At 41.9% G+C, this 22510-nt stretch overlaps 1 protein-coding gene across 1 annotated transcript in view; it reads left to right on the top strand.

The window, feature by feature from the left end:
* Positions 1 to 22510, top strand: part of LOC137281094 (mucin-16-like) — a 43769-nt gene that overhangs the window by 5620 nt on the left and 15639 nt on the right. Inside the window, exons 7-24 of the mRNA XM_067812228.1 lie at positions 190 to 302; positions 614 to 681; positions 982 to 1286; positions 1863 to 1975; positions 3114 to 3181; positions 4506 to 4813; positions 6462 to 6574; positions 7218 to 7285; positions 11639 to 11952; positions 12700 to 12812; positions 13326 to 13393; positions 14431 to 14741; positions 16138 to 16253; positions 17233 to 17300; positions 19132 to 19442; positions 20064 to 20176; positions 20433 to 20500; positions 21528 to 21817. Of these exons, the coding sequence (XP_067668329.1) occupies positions 190 to 302; positions 614 to 681; positions 982 to 1286; positions 1863 to 1975; positions 3114 to 3181; positions 4506 to 4813; positions 6462 to 6574; positions 7218 to 7285; positions 11639 to 11952; positions 12700 to 12812; positions 13326 to 13393; positions 14431 to 14741; positions 16138 to 16253; positions 17233 to 17300; positions 19132 to 19442; positions 20064 to 20176; positions 20433 to 20500; positions 21528 to 21817 (2928 nt within the window). The remainder of the gene's footprint in view (positions 1 to 189; positions 303 to 613; positions 682 to 981; positions 1287 to 1862; positions 1976 to 3113; positions 3182 to 4505; positions 4814 to 6461; positions 6575 to 7217; positions 7286 to 11638; positions 11953 to 12699; positions 12813 to 13325; positions 13394 to 14430; positions 14742 to 16137; positions 16254 to 17232; positions 17301 to 19131; positions 19443 to 20063; positions 20177 to 20432; positions 20501 to 21527; positions 21818 to 22510) is intronic.

The raw sequence follows: 22510 nt of genomic DNA, 5'->3' as shown, positions 1-22510 counted from the left end.
CGTCACGCTGAAGACTCGGATTCGATTCTCCACATGGGTACAAGCCCATTTCTGGTGTCCCCTGCCGTGATATTGCTGGAATATTGCTGAAAGCAGCATATAACTAACCTCACTCTTAGCAGAGTACAAGTTAACGTTGTATTAACATGTGTTCGAGTGTGAATGTGATGACATGTTTTCTTCCTGCAGATTTCATTCTAACACTGTTCGACTACGGCCTCGTCAATTTCCGTTACTATCCGGAATTAGCATACCCAGAATCAGACTTATTCAGAATGTATCAGAGAAGATTTTGTGAAGACGTAAGTCATTTATTTTACGTTATGTAAACATAGTTCTTGCTTGAACGCAAGAAACATATTTCTTGGAGCTTTCAGTATTTAACAGAAGTTGCATAATTTTAACACAACGAAAACAACGTTTCACACTCTGAATGAATCGACTAGTGCATGTAAGCATGTAAGACTACTAAATATACACTAAGCTTGACAGGTTACGGCCCCTGGCTACCAGTATCCGCTTCACGTGGTTCCTGACACGTTTCCTGAAACACCATTATATATAAGTTTGTTAAATCATATTTTGTTTTGTGAAAACATCGTAATTATTACAGATAGCGAAGTTTTACCGAAACAGCGTCCTGGCAGCAGCTTACAGAGATTGTCGCATTACAGAATTCAGGTAATACTGTTATTACGATGATATATTTATGGAGTTGAGTTATTGAATAATTGCTACTGTTATTAGTAGTAGTGTTGGTGCTCTTGTTAATGTTTACCTTCTCCTGCACAAGCTGTTTTCAACCTTGAACTCTGCATTTCCGTTATCGCGGTTAGACGCTTTGGTCAACAATCAATTCTGAAACAAACATATATGTCCCTTTTACGTCATTCTTTGCGTAAATGTCAATACATACAGAATACAAAACTACGTCTGGAGAAACTTAAAAGACTTAAATGCCCTGTTGTCTGTCTGTTTTAGTCCAGACTCGCAGAACGTTTCTTTCCGGTTTTGGTTCGAGACTCCAATGTTCCCACAACTGCAGAGCTACGTTCTCAACATTCTCGAAAACCAGGCGCCCAAACTCAACATCTCAACCGACACTGTACTTGACGTCGGTGACCTTTACCTTCGCTACAAGAACTTCACCAACAAGGTCGTGACCCCTGACCCACGAGTTACGACCATCGTGTGGGTTCATCCTTCTACCACGGCGGTCACAGTGGAGCCGTCGACGACGGAAACAACAACGTCACCAAAACCAACGACGACACCGCCCCCACCAGGTAACGTCAGGGCCCGTTCCACAAAGCCTTCTTAGCATTAAGTTCATCGTACTCATGTGACATAAGACTAAGATCACTTAGTGGAGCAGGAGCGGTCGGGTAGCCTGGTGGTTAAAGCGCTCGCTCGCCAAAGGCCCGGGTTCGATTCCACACATGGGTACAATGCATGAAGCCCATTTCTAGTGTTCGCGCCGTGATGTTGCTGGGATAGTGCTAAAAGTGGCGGAAAACAATATTCACTCAATCACACATTCACTCACTCACTCACACATCCACTCACTCACTCTAAGTAGAACCTGAGCCAAGTTGCCTGGCCCTTGTAGATGTGGGTGTGAGACATGCGGAGATGGCGAGATATAATGAATGCAAAGAGGATGAATCGGGAGAGGACGTGGGAGAAAAACCCCAAGTAATGCAGGTGTCAGACTTGAAGCCATCAACACGGGTATAGTGCTAACAATGTATTTTACAATGTCTAACCTATTCAGTCTAACATATTATGTGAAATATCGCTATGTCTTTATTGTGGCTACCAGGGTGTGGTATACAACGGTGGTGGATTTCTATGTTTGCTAGACTGGATCAAAGCCGTCTTCAACTACGGACTACTCAACTTCGACTACTACCCCGAGCTGAAAAATCCCGATTCGATGCTGTATCAAATCTACCAGAGAAAGTTCTGTGAAGATGTAAGTTATGCAGATGTTTGAAAGACCATACGACGGCCTTTAAGACCTATGTGTTGATTGAACAGTTTTAGCATCGATGTAGGCAACTGGGATACGATGACGTGTCAACCAAGTCAGCGAGCTTCACCACCCGATCCTGTTAGTCACCTCTTGCGACAAGGTTGTTAAAGCAGAGATGCCAACCTCTACGAGTTTATCGTAGTCGCTACGAATTTTAACTTCAAACTACGCCAATACCATTCCACTAGAAATCCCACGAAATTTGAATAAAATGCATTAAAATTCGGATATCTAGAAAAAAAACATATTTTTTCAACGATGAAATACATGTTCGGACTTCACGTACGTTCCATTACTCATATTTAATGACATATTTGAACTGGAATGACTGCAAGTAACAAACGTAATTTTAGCAAAGCTGATTTCAATACCTTTGCGATTTGACTCGTTTAGTTCCTGCGGAAATAATTTCACCATGTGACCGTAATATCATTCATTTTTTTCTCAGAATCCATCATGATTTTGTTTATTTAGTTGACTGCGAATTTAATGGTCAAAATACTAATATGGAACATTGAAACTACTATTTGCAACTATTGTACAATATGACAATTTAAGTTTGTGTCATCCACTTAAGAGTCTCTCTGAGTCGGGTAGCCTCGTGTTTATATCATCTGCTTGTCGGGCTGAAGACGCGAGTTCGAATCCTCACATGGGTACAATGTTTGAAGCCCAGTTGTGGCGTTCCCTCGAAATATTGCTAAATTCCTTCGAAAGTGGTCTACAAATAATCGAATCTGGAGCAGACAATCCAGTGATCAACAGCATGAGCATCGATCTACGGAATCGGGATACGATGACACGAGTCAAGGAAGTCAGCGAGCCTGACCACCCGATCCTGTTTGTCGTATCTTAAGATAAATATGGGATACTGAACATAAATTCTAACCCGGATCATCGGTGGTCCGTTATTTGAAGCCATACCTATTTTTCATCGTTATGTTAGAACGATGTAAAGCCTAGCATTTCAAAGACAGTTGATTTACATATGCATGTTTTGTATGGCGAGAAAGAATATGCATTTTTGTATGGTGACAGTCAAAGTAAACTTATCTTCAGTACTGTTCGGGTTTTTCAGATCGCGAACTTTTACCGCAACAGCTATCTGGCCGCTGCTTTCCGAGAATGCCAAATAAGGAGATTCAGGTAATATTTGGCCGTCGACGCAGCATGGTCATATATTGATCCTATAGATAACAAGACCTTGGCATTTGTGATGATTCATACCATCAAAGGCCTCTTCAGTGTCTACAGTGATCACAGATTCGAAAAACGTATTAAACTACATATTTGCCCTTTTGATGTAAGCTTCGGGTTATATAACCATAGGCAGTGGGTCTCGCACACACGCGTCAGTTTATATATAGCTTGGCGCTGAGCCGTAAGTTGCGGACACTTGATTTGTCCTATTAAAGTTAATTGGATGGATTGTTGCTTTACGCCGCACTCAGCAATATTCCAGCGGAGGCGGTCTGTAAATAATCATCTTTGGACAAGACGATCCAGTGATCAACAGCATCGATCAACGCAAAAAGATACGATGCCACGTGTCAACCAAGTCATGAGTCTGACCACCCGAACCCGTCAGTCGCCTCTTACGACAGCCATGGGTTACTGAAAAAACAATCCTAACACCAGTCCTGTTAAAGCTGAACTCACCGTTATTCAGACTGCATGACGGTGGTTCGGGCCTTAGGTGCAGTATGATTTGGCAGTGATTGCGAAGGTGGTCCGTGTTTAATTTTCCACATTGGTACTGTATGTAAAATCATTTCTAGTTCACCGAGGATATTTGTTTTCTGGAGTAAGTAACGTAAGTAAATAAGCTGAGGGCAAAAAATAAGGTTAGAAGTGCTGAAACAAAATCAAAAGTTTGTTTTTCCGAATTAACCTTATATCATCAATTCCATACACCGCAACCTAATCTACTGGACGTTACTATGGGCTTATGACGCGAGTGAGTTAGGAAATCAGACTAATCCTAATCATAGATAGTGCGTCACGTCAGAATGAACAGGATTAACAAACATAGTACAACAATATGTATTTCAATTTAATTGAATGTATAGTTTATATATTACATTGTAGTAGATGAAGAATTTCATTCAGTATGTGTAGCGTGAATGTAGACATACTCACACTTTTAAGTGCAGATTGTATGTACATCGACGCCATATAATTGTTATTAATTATTCTGAACAGAAAAGAAACGCAAGTTTCGAAAAAATATATGCCTCATAAAAGTTAGCGTTCATGTTTATATCCTGTATTTTAAAACTTCATAAAAACGCCATAGTTGCGTTTCTTTTGCCTTTCAGTATATATATACATATATACATATATTGACATGAAAACTGCCACCCACCATGAGTCATGAAGCCATTGGACGTGGCCGAAATGTATGATCGAAATGTCGCACCGATGTTCGCCTTGACTCACTCACTCACTCACTCTTATGCGTGTATTCCAGTCCCGACGGCCGCGACATCACTTTCGACTTCGCCTTCGACACACCGATGTTCCCGCAGCTGCAGTCGTACATCCTGGAGATTCTAGAGTCAGGACCACGCCTCAACGTCTCTGGGACGACCGTGATGGACGTTGGCGACATCTACCTCATCCTCCGCAATCACTCCTACGTCCTCATCACACCCGACCCCGACGTCACAACCCTGTCGTGGGTGCCGCCGTCGACCACTGCCTTACCTTCGTCCACCGTCACCCCGACGCCGACGTCGACAGTGCAGCCAACATCGTCAGCAACACCGTTACCCGACAGTATGTACATTCTGATGCAATTTATTGTAGAGTGATGATGCAGTAGAGAAGCCTCATCGAGTCAAATGATCGAATCTGTGCCCGAGTTTTATTACTTTCTGGAATATTTCCAAAGTAAGTAAAATCAGGTTTACCCCGCCAAATCAGGCAATATCACAGCGAGGGACACCAGAAACGGACCTTAAACGTTGTACCCATTAGGGGATTCGAACCCAGACTGTATGACAACTTCTTTAACCACTACCCAACTGGGTCATGTGTAGGGGATGTTGAAGTTTTGAGTCTCAGATTCCCCTCTCCATTTTAAATGGAATAACGCGATATTGCGACTTACAATAACTACACAAACAGCCAATGTGCATCTTGCTAACAGCATCAATGTGTTTCGATCTCGTCGCTATTCTACACCGTACCGACAGTCACATGATTACGAGCCACTTTGTTGAACAATTACGGTCACGAACTGAGAGTAAAATATGTGCAAATGTACCATAAACGTCAGACTAACCGAGATCGCCATTGAAATTACCGCCATCAGCCCCGTTAGCTGTCAAAACGTACCCGGAAGTTTCCAAGAAAACCTAAGTGAATGATGATGTTTGTCGCCAGCAAAGTTGATATTTCTTGGAAAAATGCATATTTGTAATTTAATCTTTATTATCAGTGATACTTCCTTGTGGGCGCAAAGATCCGGGTTACAACTGACCTTCAGAAACCGATGTTTGTCGAGTCGAGTCGAGGTGGTCATGCTCGCAAACTTGGTTGACACATACCATCGTATTCCTGTTACAAATATCGATGCTCATGTTGTTGATCACTGGATTGTCTGGCCCAGACTCGATAATTTACAGACCATCGCCATACAAACGACAAAAACACTTGTTTTTGCGCAGTAGTGAGTATTATACCTGTCGCTATATTTGTCATGGAACATCACGATACCTAGTGATTCGGTTTCAAGTGGAATGACAATAGCTCTGCGATCTTATCGAGGAGGTTAGAACTGAGGCCTGAAACGATGAGATATATCTTCCTCATTATAATACATGAGACGAGTCGCTGTGGTTGCTGACAACGTTATCTGCACTGAAACATCACATGTATTGTAATAGAGAGGCGGTATATCCATTACGTTACTCCCCCTGTTGACTAATTAGTCAACACAAACTGGTAATTTAACAATGGAATCAAACTGACAGTTCTTCCAGTACCTTTATAGTATGCTAGCCACCTTCACCAAAATAAATACTCACCTATATTTTCCAAGAGGTAATGAACACGTAATCAGTCCTTATATGCACAGTTATGTATGAAGATTGTAGTGTTCTTTATTCACAAATGGTCGTGGGGAAGCCAAGTGCTTAAAGCCCCCGCTTGTCATGGTTCGATTCCCCACTTGAGTACAATGTGCGAAGCCCATTTCTAGTGTCCCCCGCCTTGACACCAGGAGGATTGATAAAAGCGGCGTAAAATCAAACTCACTCACTTCACACATCTGTCCAGCGTGGTGGGCGAGTTGTTTAAGGTTTGAAGGTGTCTGGTCGATTATTTACAGAGCGCATTCATATAGCTGAAATATTGCTGTGTGAAAAAACAATAAGGAAACAAACAATAGGGAACACACTAACCGCCCTGTTTCCTCCTATAGACTGGCTGAAAGCAGTGTTCAAGTACGGCCTCCTAAACTTCGACTACTACCCCGAGTTGAAGGACCCCAACTCGATGTTGTTCAAGATCTACAGACGGAAGTTCTGCTATGACGTAAGTTATGACGTAATTTGCGTGAGTGAGTTTTCTGTAGAGAACAGTTGTTTATGCTGTAACTAGCGAATTGGTGTATTTCATCTAAAGCCACATAGTAACACTTTTATGCAGTATATATTTCGCGACTACACATGCAGTATATACTATTCAAATATGAGGGATACTGGATTTGCAGGATTGATAAAGTGCAAATGAGGAAACAGACGATGAAGAGAAATTAAGAGAAAATGTGACATTTTATTCCATTCCTTAGGAAAAGGTTTCATCTGTATGGAAATGTATTGATTTACTTTTCCCCATATGCATTGGCAAAGGCTGGTGGTATGCTCGCAAAAACAATACCCCAGCGGGGACATCTCCTTGCATGTAGCAGTAACGTGACAGTATCGAAATGCTCCACAGACCGTTGTGACCTAATCGTCGTCCTTGAACTTGCTGTTCAAGTTTCTAAGACCTTCTCGCAATTATGGACATCCTTTTCCGTTGGCTCAGCGTGCTAGGGTTTTTGTGACTTTGTAACTTGAACATGCATGAATTTGGGCGTTGCTCCCACGTTCAAGTTCCAAAACAGGGCATAAATAATATATTGTTCACAGAGGCGTGAACCTAAATCACTCACACCCACATCCAATTCTTCCAGGTGGAATCCTTCTACCGAACCAGCTTCCTCGCGGCTGCCTTCCGAGACTGTGAGATACGGAGTTTCAGGTGAATGTATTCCTAATCAAGTCTATCATTGCAAACGATGCTATAAAATGGTGTAGTCATTTGAGACATGGTATTAAATAAGTATGAGGATATATTGATTATTACGCTACTGTTACACAAGTTCTACTGCAGGAGGTATTATGTTTTGGCGTGTCTTGGCGTGACACGTAGGTTGACGTTCTGTCTTCGGAGCCCACGTATGTGATGTTGTAGGGCGGCGTTATTTGGTAGCGGAGAGAGGTGCAGGTGATACTGAAATCTGTTAGAGCTTGTAGTGGGTACCATCCACGCTGACGAATGCGTCAGTTTATAATTTTCCCCACATTGATTCATTGCTACAGTGACAAATATATAAAGCTATTCATAGCTACTGTGAATATTTATGGCCACATTGATTCACATCTACAGTGACAAATATATAAAGCTGTTCATAGATACTGTTAATACTTATATCCACGTTGATTCACATCTACAGTGACGAATATATAAAGCTGTTCATAGATACTGTTAATACTTATATCCACGTTGATTCACATCTACAGTGACAAATATATAAAGCTGTTCATAGATACTGTTAATACTTATATCCACGTTGATTCACATCTACAGTGACAAATATATAAAGCTGTTCATAGATACTGTTAATACTTATATCCACGTTGATTCACAGCTGCAGTGACGAATGCATAAAGTTACTCTTAGCTTTGATGAATAATTATAGCTACCGCGACGAATGAAAACACTAATTCACAGCTACACTGACGAATAAAGTATTCCCAGAAATTATTGAGAATCATGTTGCGTCATGTAACTCATTACGTTTATTAACTTCTGGCGTTTTACTTACATAAACATGTTAAAACATCATCCTTTTACAGTCTCAGTCTTGTTTTAGTACTTTGTTAGACCTCCTCGCTCAGCAATGCATGCCTGAATACGCCTAGGCACACTACCCATCAAAGTTTGGAGGTAATCGTGTGACAGGGTATCCCAATATTGGACCACCTCAGCCTTCATATCTTCAATATTTCTCAGTCCCTTTTGGTTTATTCTGTCCTTCATGACTCCCCACACATTCTCAATTGGGTTTAGGTCTGGGCTGTAACTGGGCCAGTCTAAAACTTGAACATTTTCGCCCGACAACCACTGTTTTGTGTAGCGCGCAGTGTGTTTTGGGTCATTATTATGCTGGAAAATCCAATCATATTCGTACAATGTTTGTGCTGTCGGAAGAAGGTGACCATTTAGAATGTCAACGTATCTTTCTTTTGTCAAGTTTCCCGTGAAAACACACAATGGCGTCACTCCGCGAGCCGATATGCCACCCCACATGTGAAACTTTCATCCGAAAAGAAAACATTATCCCAATCTTGATTTTCATGAGCCCGACACCAGTTTAAACGTTTTCCCTTTAGTACATCTTTCATCAACGGCGAGGGAATTCCACGTTTTCACCCAATTAAGTCTCTGTAATTCCTGCCTAACTGTTTCATTGCACACCTGAGGACTTCCTCTGCTAATCATTTCATTTCTGATGTTCTCAACACTTTTCAATTTGCCCCTACTCACAATCTGCCCAAGTCTTCGGCGATCCACAACACTGAATTTCCTAGGCCGGCCTGCCCCTGCTTTGTGCTCTATCCCGGTTCCTGTTTGAATATTCTTCAAAGTTCTGTATACTGTAGACAGAGGAATACCATGTCTACAAGCTAACACTTTAGCATCAGCCTCACCCCTTTCAAAATCATCTAGAATGAGCTTTCTTTTCTCTCTTGCTGTAAATTCTGCCATGTCAACACAGGAAGCCGTCTGCTCAGACAAGGGAGATAACTCTTGACGTAATGAACTGCCTTCTAAGCCTTCAAGAGTTGTCTCCCTTATTTAGTATGCTTAGTGCATAGTGAAAGCCCTTTTCCCAATCTTAGCATCATTAGAAAAAAAAATTCTGGGAACACTGTACATAGTTGTTCATAGCTACAGTGAATGATGAAACCAACAGTGATTAGCTGCACTGACTAGAGCAATTCACAGATACAATGAAAAATGGAAACAGTATTTCATAACTACCGTGACTAAGAAGAACGATCATTAATTATTTCTAACGTCATTCATAACTTCAGTTACCAATACACACAGTAGTTTATAGCTAGAGTGGGCCCGTGAAGGTCAGACTAGGCCTTCAGCAACCCATGCTTGCCACAAAAGGTGACTATGCTTATCGTTAGAGGCGACTAACGGGGTCAGGTGGTCACGCACGCTGACTCGTTGATCACTGGATTGTCTGGTCCAGACTCGATCATTTACAAACCGCCATATAGCTGCAATATTGCTGGGTGCAGCTTAAAACTAAACTCACTCACAGGTACAGTCACCTACTTCTACAATAACCACCGTTTGCGAGGCATTCTACAAGTACTGAGCAGTAGAAATGACAAGTCTTTGTAGATGATGAACTTCTTTATTCATTCCTACATTGACCGCGACGCACTGCGGTTAATACTTAGTACCTACACCGTGACTAGCACATCGAGTGACAAAACCGAATATCCGAACTAATTGAAGAACAATGGCATGTCTACCTTGGGTTAATACACCTGTTATCCTACTTGCAGCGAGTACTATACTGAACAGCAAAACAAATGCTACTGTTTTTGTTTTGTTTTTATTTAATGAAAGACACAAACACGAACGCTTACTTTTATGATATTTCATTTATTGCGTTTCTTTTGGTGTTCAGTATATGTTGCTGAGCAGCACGGACTGCAATGCCTGCTAAAGGTCAAATGTATTGCACATATGCTGACAGGTGGCACTTAGAATATAGTGCCAGTAAAACTGACCTTTGAGAGTATCTGATTCTTAGCATATGTGTACAAGAACAAAAGTTCTTCCTTAAAGGACAATGTGACTTTTGCTTAATCGTACCCTTTCAACATGTAAAGAATATGAATCTAGGTCAATATAAATTGCAGTCGTGGTCTATATTTTTTGTGGTCTAAATCATATCCCAGTTGCCGTATTAAGGACATAGTGACATCACTGTGGGTATTATATGCTTGCAATATATGGTGTAACCCGTCTTCTGGGGGCGAAGGGGTAGTCTAGTGGTTAAAGAGTTCGCTCGCCAAGACAAAGACCCGGGTTCGATTCCCCATTGGGTACATTGTAAAGTCTATTTCTGGTGCGACACTGCTGAAATGTTGCAAAACGCCGTCTAAGACTACACTCACTCACTCACTGAAACCGACCTTGAAAGAAATACGAAATGATGAAATTATCTCACGTTATTTCTGTAGATAGATTCAAGGACTGTCTAACCGGTCTCCTTTCTGAAGTTGCTAGATATTCTTTCTTGCATTGTAGTCTCTTCAGACGCGTACTAGCCAACGAGCTCTCATATTTCTTGAAGACTTTGTAATAGTGATAGTAATGTTGTATTTAAAGGAGTTTCACGTAGCAGTCATGTTCAGTAGCTATTCGATCAACGTACCCAAAGAGATGGCAAATGTCAAACGTCACCATCATTCTTTACATGTTATCGCAAGTAAATAAGTAATAACTCTAAAACTGCTTCAATGACCATTAGCTATTCTACCTCTTGTCTGTTAATACTGTACAGTACAGTAGTACAGTAGTACAGTAGTGTGGTGCATAGTGACGTCACTCTCACACATCATCCTAAAGAGAAAACTCGTTCGTTCCCTAAGGTACACAGTCAGTGAGGAAAACAGAAATGGGCTTGAAACCTTGTACCCACGTGGGGACGCAAACCCGGCTCTTCGGCACGACTAGCGAACTTTCATGTGTAATGTTTTAGTACTTAAAGTATATATTCTAACGTTTAGGTGTTACTTTTCTATATGAAGTAATCAAATATGCATGCATGCATGCATTGTAATAAAGACGTGCAACACAATAGTCTTATGGCGTGGATTTAGACGTAATGTCTTAATGTCTTGTGCCTTTGGCGGCTTGTAAAGGGAAAGACCAAAAACAATTTATGTGTGAAGATAATGTTTCCTGTATGTAAGACAGTGAAAGTGTGGAAAAAGAGTTCTGTATTACCTTTCTGTGGTAATAATCTATCATTCTTACTATTTATCACACAAGCGCTAGTGTCAGATCTGGGTTAGAATTGTGCCTTCGGTAACTCATTTGTGTCGTAAGTGGCAACATTGTATCCCTATTGCGTAGATCGATAATTATGTTTTGATCACTGGATTTTCTGGTCCATAGACTATTATTTACGGAGCGCCATCGTGTAGCTAGCATCTAGCGAGTGACGAGGGCTTCAACGGCAACTAAAACAACACCATAAGCGATTAATCGGCATGTTTGTTCTTCTTTCCACAGCCCTGACTCGAAGATCGAGTTCGACATCCAGTTCGAGACCCCAGTGTTTCCAAACCTACAGAGCTACATTCTGTCCGTGTTCGAATCCCAGGCACCTCGTCTCAACATGTCTGGTCACAACGTTCTGGATGTCGGTGATCTATACCTTATATGGGGCAATTATTCTTACGTCATCGTGACCCCTGACCCGGAAGTCAGCACCATCACGTGGGTGCCGCCATCTTCCTTCGTTCCGACTTCAACTATACAACCCGAGCCTACATCGACAGTCGTGATGACGTCATCTGTCATTCCAACCACGCCCGCACCTAGAGGTATGATACGTCTAAAATATTGCGGCCGTTTGTTTGTTGTTGGTTTGTTAAAAACAAATAGCAGAAACTCTGCAGTGCCGGTTAGTGTCATCCTTTTGTTTGCACAGAAGTCGATTTTGAGCTATGCTGAATCCACAATATTTACATCCAGAGAGAAGTGATGAATTAATTAAACTTGTTAATTGTATATAATCATTACTTGGATCACTGCCTTTTGATAGTACCACAATTACGTTGTTTGAAATCTCCGATAACCCATGCTTCACAGGTCCTCGTGTCTTTGCGAGGATTAAAGACCTTTTAAAAATATATAAAAAATTGAGGTGTCAGCCCCATTCGAACTGCTTCACAGTACAACACATCATGTATTGAACTTCGAAGCGTGTCAAGTCGAGGGGTCATCTGAAAAAACAATGTTTTTACTCCTTAATCCCCGCAAAGACACGAGGGCCTGTGCTGCGTCATGCTCGGATGTCCACTGTTTCTTTGTGTGACCACATCGTAATTAAGGGGAGACTATGCTGCCCTTTATGGGCAGATCAAACACGTTTGACTGAGGAAATTAGACGAATCATTGAGAAACTGAAATTTGATAATGAAGGGATGCGGTAAGGCTACATGGAGTTTATATGTAGAATTTCCATGAAACATCACCTTCATTTCTCACGATCTCAATCCGTCGCGAGTAATAGTTGGTAAAGCAGGCAATATGTTTCAAGCACCGTGACGTCGTTGTCTCTGTTGTAGACTGGGTGATCGCCATGTTCAACTACTCCATGTTTGACTTCACGTGGATGCCGGAACTTGCCGACCGGAACTCCGTCTTGTACAAACTCTACGAGAACAAGTTCTGTAGTGATGTAAGTTTGATTCTTCTCTTCATCAAGATCTGTGTCAACAGGATTTTATGGAAATGCCTTTTGGGACCAATATTTAATGAATGAATTTCAGGTATATTCATATTGTAACGTCAAAGACATGCAAATGTGAATGTCCCCACTAAAAACAGATGTTCTCAGTGAAGGTTATCTTCAAGGAATATCCCGCATGGCCCAGACTTTCAGTATTAGTAGTAGTAGTAGTAGTTGCTGTTGTTGTTGTTGGGGCGGCGGTGGTGGTAGCAGTAGCAGTAGTAGTAGTAGCAGCAGCAGTAGTAGGAGTGGTAGTAGTGGTAGTACTACTTGTAGAAGTAGTGGTGGTGGTAGTAGTATTCAATTTTTTTGTATGTAATCTTTGCACATGTAAATCATCACTAGGCTATGTAAATATGGTTTGATGCTGTTAAAGGTAGCATACCCCTTTCACAGGGTTCATCGTAACATCTCGTATATATCCTGATATATCTTATCATCTATATCCTTTTCTTCATCCAGATAGAGAGATTCTACCGCCCCACCTATCTCAACAGAGCCTTCAGAGACTGTGAGATCACGTCATTCGGGTGAGTTCTTCCAGGTCATCCTTATTGTCTTTCGCAATCCTTGCTTGTTAACGCCTGCTGTAAACTGATCTGGTGTTCTGCCTCGCTGGTTGACGCATGTCGCAATCGTGTAAATCGATACTCATTATGTCAATGGGCAAGTGTCTGGTCAGGTGCTCTTGTACTGAGCGACCTTAGCGGTAAGGTGATCGCAACTCCTCAACCTTTACATAGATTTCACAGCCAGGCAGCGTGATCTTTTAGCTCCACATCGATAGCTGAACTTAATAAAGCTCCACGATACCAATTTAGTTCTTCCTTTATCACCACTAAGCCATGGGAGGAAGGGGTTCGAACTCCCTTAGATCCGTCTGCGACAAAGCTGTCTACTGTGATTAACAGGAAATACCGTATAAAAAACTGACAGGCACAATAAAGTATATTCTTTAAAAAGGATCAGATCAGAAATCACAAACGTTATCAAAACCCTAATGGCTGGAAATAGGTGCCGACACGCTGCAAACCTAAAGTTCAAGCCACACCTGAGTGACTCACTGAGTTTGCTTTTCCGATGCTTTTAGCAACATTCCGGCAGCATCATGGTGAGGGACACCAGCAATTTCCTGCACACATTGTGCCCATTTGGAGATTCGAACCCGGGTCTTCGGCGTTACGAGCCAACGCCTTAACCACTAGGCTACCAACAGCGCCACTGCGGTACCCATACATCACCGTCGGTACCCGTGAAGATTCGGGTTAGAATTCTTCTTTAGGAACCAGTGCCTGTAAAAGGCGACTAACGGGACAGGGTGGTCAGACTCGCTTACTTGGTTGCCGCAAGTTATAGTTTCCCAGTTGGGTAGATCGATGCTGATGCTGTTGATCACTGGATTGTCTGGTCCAGTTCGATTAATTACAGACTTCCGCAGTGTTGCTGGGGTTCACTAGTTGCGGCGTTATCCAACAAGCAAACAATGTCTCCATCGAGCAACTATTCATTTTCAGACATGAAAAACATGTTACAGTTTAGTTGATGTCATGGTTTGTTATTTTCACAGGAAGGACTCTGAAACAATCGAGTTCCGTGTGTCATTTGACACACCAGTGTTCCCTAGTCTTCAGGGAGACATTTTGTACTTCCTGGAAGACTCAGCTCCGAGATTTAACATCTCCACCTACACCGTCATGGACGTGGGCGACATCTACCTCATCTGGAAGAACTTCTCCTACGCAATCATCACCCCGGAGCCGATGATCACCACCATCATGTGGACACCGTCTTCATCAATAGCACCCACGAGTACAAAACAGGTGACCACGCCGTCCATCACCCCGACCACGCCTACCACGACGACAGAGGATCCGTCACGTAAGGAGTAATCGTTGTAGTAATTAGGAGTGTTCAGTGCAGTAATTAGGAGCATTAAGTTCTGAGCTTTCACAAGATTATGTAAAGCAAACCCCGTTGGGGTTCAGGAGAGGACTTGTTTTGGTTTGTTTTGTTTTTTGGGTTGATTTATTTGTGTGTTATTTTTGTGTTGTTGACTTGTGTGGTTTATTTATTGTCTTCTTGTTTTGTTTTTTCTTTAGTGTATTGTTGGTTGCTCCTTTGGGTTTGTTTTGCTTGTTTGTGGTTTGTTTTGCTTGTTTGTGGTTTGTTTTGCTTGTTTGTGGTTTGTTTTGCTTGTTTGTGGGGTTTTTGACCTTTGTTGTAGTTTTGGTTTTCTTAGAAAGGGTGACTCCGCTATCAAGGAGATTGGGGTGGGTTTGGTTTTGGGGTTATTATTGTTATTCCTTTTTTGTTTTGTTTGTTTAGGTGGGCATTGTGTTTTAGTTATTTCTCGCCTCTATTCGGCCCGACCTGTAGATAATCAAACTTTAAAGATATATGATGACCATCCAGTGACTGGTATCTTCGATGACATGCATCAAAAATGTCTGACCTGAAAACTCGATCACTTCAGACACCTCCTATGACAAACATGATCTGTTGAAAGGCCAAATCATTTCGGGAACTAACGGTCCAAGAATATTGGCTCTCAGCATCACGTGAAAGGCTACTTCAACTGTGTCGTTTGGATCATCACGTGAAGGTGTTGTCGGTAAACATGACATCACTGGATTGTGATGTCTTCATTCCTGGAATATCGCAGCCACCTAACGTGATTTGATCCAAATTTATCAACTTCAAATCCATATTAACTGTTTGTAGTAGTAGTAGTAGTAGTAGTAGTAGTAGTAGTAGTAGTAGTAGTAGTTGTTGTTGTTGTTGTTGTTGTTGTAGTAGCCCCATTTTCCTTATTCCTGTCCATTTGGCCACTATTGTTTTCTTTAAAACAATATGGAATCGCTTTCTCTCAAATCTGGCTGTAATTTTTTTATGTTACATTTGTAACGCATGATCATTTCTATTTAATTATAACATAAGTATTTTCAAAACCTTTCTTTAATAGCTTAACGTATCATTTTATAAAGAGCGTGCCTACAATCGTGTGTATTCAAAACTGTAGTTAATTATTTTTCTCCATATCTTCAGGACACTTGATGGGTGTTAGCCTGAGGCGGCCGACTCAATGGTGCTTATGTTCATAGAGCTTACTTCTACAAAATCAATTCTCCATACGTTAACCTTGGCACATATGTTGAGTCTCCGTGAACCCTACATCCGCCAGGAGTGTTATATATCCTTGACTTTCTTACTGTGTGTTTTCGGGGGCTCACTGGCCGAGAAAGACAGACATTTAACCTGCTTCTTTCCCTTTCAGTGAACTGGCTCCACGCCAGATTTGACTTCCGCTTGTTGGACTTTAGCTATCTCCCTGACCTCGCTAACCCAGACTCCCAACTCTTCCAGATATACGAGCGCAAGTTCTGCGATGACGTAAGTAACGAGAATGTTCAGAGACATTCCACGGTTGGGTTGTGGTCAGACATAATTGAGTACTTTACGTTGCAGCTAAACGGAATTGATTTTCTCTACCTCCGTTTGACCTTTAAGCGTTAGATATAATATCCCAGTGAAATGGCTGCGTTGAACATGATCAACTGGTATGGTATGAAATTTGTGATGAACGTTATTCTTCGGAAATATCATGTATTGCATTGCATGGTTGGGGAAGGGGTGGGGAGTCACGTAACAATGATGTTATCAGAGACAAAACACGCCGAATGATAGAGTCAGTAAACGACACTTGAAGAGTATTGCGTGTCTGTCATGATCAATGACGATTTAGTTTTTATTTCGGTGTTGTTCAACGCCGCACTCAGCAATACTCCATCTATATGGCGGCCAGTAAATAACTCAACCCGGACCAAACAATCCAGTGACCAACCAACTGTATGAGCATCGATCTAGAATATGGTGATCTGCGCTACTACAAATAGCCACACATACACACGCGTGCACGTCGTCTTACGGGCCACACTTTTTTATGCACGACGTTAAACACCACCTCACATCTCAATTCACCAGCAAATAGTTATCAGGCGCTTTGCCAGTTAAGAACATTTTCTTGAGTGCCTGCGTTACCACATGGTTTTATGATTTCTCGAAACAAACTTAAGTCTGTTTTCAGTTTCAAATTTGAGAAAACTTAGCAAAATGATTTGTCAAAGAAAACTGAGTTCGTCTTTCAACTTGAGTCTGCTAGGTAGGTAACTTTTATTTGAGATGAAAATGGCGTATTCATTTGAGTTTGAGTTCAGATTATTTAGGGAAACGTTTTGTTTTAAAACTCAATTATGTACATATTCAAACTCAGTTTGAAATTTGAGTGAAAACGTTAGTGTGTTTCGAGAAATCTTGTCCTGGAAACCCGTCAAGCACTGTTATAATTACACATGTTTTATCCTACACGTAGATGCGGCGATTCTACGACCAGAGTTACCTGTCCATGGTATACAGAGACTGCAAGATACGAGAATTCCAGTAAGTTAAACCAAAGCACTGTTAGGCTATTAAATGGAGGAAAGCAAATAGTTTTTCTACTTAATCTAAAATCACGTCCTTTATGGCCATTTAATCAATCGTATCAAGAAACACCGGGAGCTCCTGTTTGGCACTGCAGTGTGTGTGACAACCGCGTTAGTATACTAGACTTCCTACAGAGGACAAGCAGATGAAAATGGCGTATTCAGTTGAGTGTATTGAGTGAATTGACTGTATTTATGTGAATATCAGTCAAACTTGGATTTTATAAAAATATGACTCACAAAATGCAAACAATTTGTACTTGTCTCGAAGAGCGTAGAGTGTCTTCGAAAGATATTTAAAGTTTTTTAAAGCAATCTGTCAAACTGTCAAATCCATGTTTCCAATCAGTTCGGATGTTTTTCACAAACATAAATTTGAGGGGTTTTCTCCAATTACTGCCAGGAAGTAACAATAATCATAATTCATGCTTGCACTTTTATACCCTTTACGATCGTTAGTTCAGTTATTGACAGACGCGTTTAGGAATGAAATAGATGTGTCCTTGTTGTTTTAGTTTTATTCCACTTTGTGAAATGTAACATGGTTGGAACAAGCTCAGTTCCATAAATTGATCTTATGCGTAAGGTGAATAATCGTGCGTGATAAGTGATCGATCGTACGTATACGGTGATCTATCCTACGTATATAGCGTGGTCTGTCGTACTTACAAGGTGATTGATCGACCGTAATAAGTGATCGTTCGTACATATACGTTGATCTATCGTACGTATAACGTGATCTGTCGTACGTATGACGTGATCGGTCGTACGTATGACGTGATCGGTCGTACGTATGACGTGATCGGTCGTACGTATGACGTGATCGGTCGTCGTACCTATATGGTGATCTGTCGTACGTATACGGTGATCTGCCGTACGTACATCGTGATCTGTCGTACGTATAACGTGATCTGTCGTACGTATGACGTGATCGGTCGTACGTATGACGTGATCGGTCGTACGTATGACGTGATCGGTCGTCGTACCTATATGGTGATCTGTCGTACGTATACGGTGATCTGCCGTACGTACATCGTGATCTGTCGTACGTATGACGTGATCTTTCGTACGTATAAGGTGATCGTAGCTCCCATACTTTAACGTAAACTGTACTGAGATGTTTCGTGACGTAAGGTACTTTGTGCGAAGAACTCTGATAGCCTAGCGGTTGAGGCGTTGTTTCGTCACGCCAAAGATCCGGGTTCGATTGCCCCACCGTGATATTGCTAGACTATTGCTAAAACCAGCGGAAAACTAAACTCACTCACTCATGTTCTGGTGCCAGCCGCCGTTATTGCTGGAATATCTCTGAATGTAGCGTAGAACCAAACTCACTCCCATCTACGGAGCGATTTCAAAGCTTTTTAATGACACGGATGCCAGTATTGAGCTTCAAGTATTCACTCACTCACTCACCTTTTCCAGACAAGACACCACGTGACCTTGATACTGGACATACGCCTTCCGATACTGTGGCAGTTTACCCTTCACTTTATAATCACAATTCTGAGAGGCGATGGGGTATCCTAGTGGGTAAAGCGTTGGCTCGTCACGACGAAGACCCGGGTTCGATTCCCCACATTTGTACAATGTGTGAAGCCCATTTCTCGTGTCCCCTGCCGTGCTATTGCTGGAATATTGCTAAAAGCGGAAACAAAACATACTCTCTCTCTCTCTCAAAATACTGACGTGTCAGTTCGTACCACCTATGATCTTGAACCATCACATAATGTCACCACAATGTCATCTTTACTTTACTTCACCTTGACATTTCCCCTGTTCTCTAGCCCTGACGGCCGTATCCGGTACCATTTGGCCCTGGAAACGCCGGTGTTCCCCAACCTGATGTCGGACATAATTGCCACGTTGTACAAGGGGGCACCCAAGATGGACATCCGGGAGCATGAAGTACTGGACGTTGGGGGCTTGCTGTTAGTGTGGAGCAACTACACCCTCCATATCGTCCCCCCTCAGCCCTACAGCACCACCCTGTTCTGGACCCCGCCCACCTCCACGCCTCCCGTTACGAGTACCATCGAGACCAGCTTTACGTCCGTGGAAATGACGTCATCGATTTATACTACGACTGAAGCCCCGGGTGAGTGATGACGTCAGCGAGACTCGCCCGTCTCAGCTGCCAGATGTCTTATTGACTCTGAAGTTACGGAAAACTATTCTTGAAGCTGTCTTAAAGTTATTAGTAGTGGAAAAGATGTTTTAGACACGGTCATTACATTTTCGAGAACCGTGCTGGGATTCCAACCACGGACCATTTTACATTTATCACTATATTTCATTGAGTTTTATTGAGATGCAAAATGAGAGGGATGTATGCTAGTTAACGTTCAAAGCCCAGGGGTCGATTGTCTACATGGGCGTAATATGTGAAGCCCATTTCTGGTGTTCCCTGTCGTGGGCGTTGCTGAAATATTGCATAAAGCGGCATAAAACCACACTCACTGACACTTACCCGACCGGTTGCCATGGCAGTACACATATCAGACCGGCCAAGGAATCAGAAGATCACGTCCAGGGCCCGTTTCACAAAGCGAACGTAGCCATAAGGTGATCGTAACTCTCTACATACTTTAAGATACGCTTATGTCGGTCACAGCGTTACGATCGCTTTGTAACTCGGACCCCAGGCTGTTTCACGTTCCTCAGTATAAGAATTTGCTATATGATGCTCGATGTTAGAATGTCGTTTTACGTCATTCAGAATACGTGTTGGCGATATTCCGGTTCGGTCTGTTGGACTTCCCCTATCACCCCGACCTGGCAAACAAAGACTCCATGCTCTTCAAACTCGTGCAGAAAAAGTTCTGTGATGACGTGAGTTCCCTTGAACGTTTCCTGAATTAAAGAGTCTCAATTCTTGAACATTTTCTTTCCAAATAGTAAATATGTCATGTCAGTGCGAATTGTAATTATTGTATTATGTAAATACGAATGGAGCAGTGCTTGCGCCGTGACGAGTGCAATCCAGGTTACATGCAACTACACTTATATTATATATATTATATGGACGCTTCTGTGTATAATAACCCGGTTTTCCTGTCGAACTGAAGCTCATTTGATTTCGTTTCAGATCCGAAAACTGTACCAACGAACTTACTTGTCTGTGGTGTTCCGAGAATGTCATATATCAGAGTTTGGGTAAGTGCTACTCAGAGAATGTCTTGTATCGAGGTTTTAAACAGTTGTGTTCTAAGACAGTCCTATCAAAATTGCGTAAGTGATGTTCCGAAAATGTGCTTATCAATTTATGAGCAAGAAATGTCAATGTGGTAGACACAGTTTCGGTAAGGCTATTTTGATAAACTGAATGATTTTCATTGACATTATTTGATAAAAGAACCACATGAGAGAGACCGTTTGATGCAGTGAGATGAGACATAAAATGCGTTTAACGTAAAGTGCCTGTCAAGGCCCTGTTCCTCAATACGACAGCCGTACGTCTGTGTTAAAGTACTGGGGTTACGATCAGCTTAGCTCTGCGATCGCGTTGAGGACCAGGGTCCAGGACTGCTGTAATGCCGTTTTTCGTTTGGTTGGGTTTTTTTCTTTTTTTTTTTTTTTGTCTTTTTTCTTTTTTCTTTTTTTTTTTTTTTTTTTTTTTGGGGTGGGGTGGGGTGTTTGGTTGATTGGTTGGTTGGGTTTTTGTCTGTTTGTTTGTTTGGTTTTTTTGTCCAAATCGTTTTAACGAATAAATACTTCCCGACCGCCTGCAATTCGCAGAGTAAACAAGTGAGCGCATCAGCTTTGATCTCCGTCATATAAAACCACATTGCAAGCGCATCAAGTTACTCAATGAATACTCGAATCTGAGCCCGAAAGAACCCACAACATCAGTCACAAAGAGAATAAAAACAATCTGAACATGGCTTTTGTCTGCTCAAACGAGATGCACTGGATGTTAAAGATTTAAGAACCCTTACAGGGAAAATAGATCGATAATTTCATGAAATAATCAACATCAACATAACTGAGCGACTGAATACAAAGTATGTAGCTATCATTGTTATGAAAACAATTTAGGCAAGACAGCTGCCACATTTCGCTAGAATGATCCACGTATATAACTTTAATCGACAATTTTGGCTCTTTCGCATAACGAAATCGGTTACGGTTTTCGACTGATGACTCTCCAGCGTGATGTTTATTGATAGTTGTCTTGTTCCAGCACCGATCCGGACACCTTCAAGTTCTACATTGCTTTCGAGACGCCGGTGTTCAGTCGGCTCCAGGCTGACATTCTGGACGTCCTGGAAACGGAAGCTCCCCGACTGAACCTGTATGGCTACACAGTGCTGGACATTGGAGAGTTGTTCCTCATGTGGGCCAACTTCTCCTATATCCTTGTGGACACGAGGAGTTCCAGTACCATACAGTGGGCACACTCCATTGCACCGACGTCCACGTACACCACACAGTCCACTATCACCACAACGACGATGCCGACCACGACTGAAGGTGGGTTGAAGAGGTTATGCCGTTACAATGTCATAAAACTTTTGTTGTTGCTGTTGATTCTGAATTCGGCGGTAACACTGAATATGCACCGTTAAGGTTCTTCACGCAAAAACCTTCAAACTCGAAAATGTTGATTTCGAGGCCTATTGATTCTACTTGCAGAATCAGCAGTTTTGAGTGGCATCTGTATTAATAGCCACACTATCCAAACAAGATAACCATATTATTATAAAAATACAATACGCTTCATAATGATTCACCCCGATGAAGATCCCTACAGAACGTGCAGTTGTATTAAGCAACCCATGCTTGTTGGAAGAACCCATGAAGATCAGGGTTAGAAATGATCTTCACCAAAACATGTTTGTCGTGAAAAGGGCGACCAACGGGATCAGATGGTCAGAGTCACTGAGTTGGTTGACACGTGGTGATCGTATCCCAATTGTGCGCTCATGATGTTGAATACTAGATTGTGTGGTCCAGACTCCACTATTTACAAACAACCGCCATATACCTAGATTATTGCTGATTTACATAAACCTACATCATTTGTTACCACTAACACAACAAAAATAAACTTTACAAACCATTCACAAACCAACATAAAAAGGGAGATAACTCCTTTATATTCAAACACGTCCTCCATAAACACTGTACACTGAGCAAGACTGAAGTCACATGACTGGTCACATG

The sequence above is a fragment of the Haliotis asinina genome, chromosome 4 (assembly GCF_037392515.1).
Source record: "Haliotis asinina isolate JCU_RB_2024 chromosome 4, JCU_Hal_asi_v2, whole genome shotgun sequence".
NCBI lineage: Eukaryota > Metazoa > Mollusca > Gastropoda > Lepetellida > Haliotidae > Haliotis > Haliotis asinina.
This window is presented reverse-complemented; position numbering and strand designations above follow the sequence as displayed.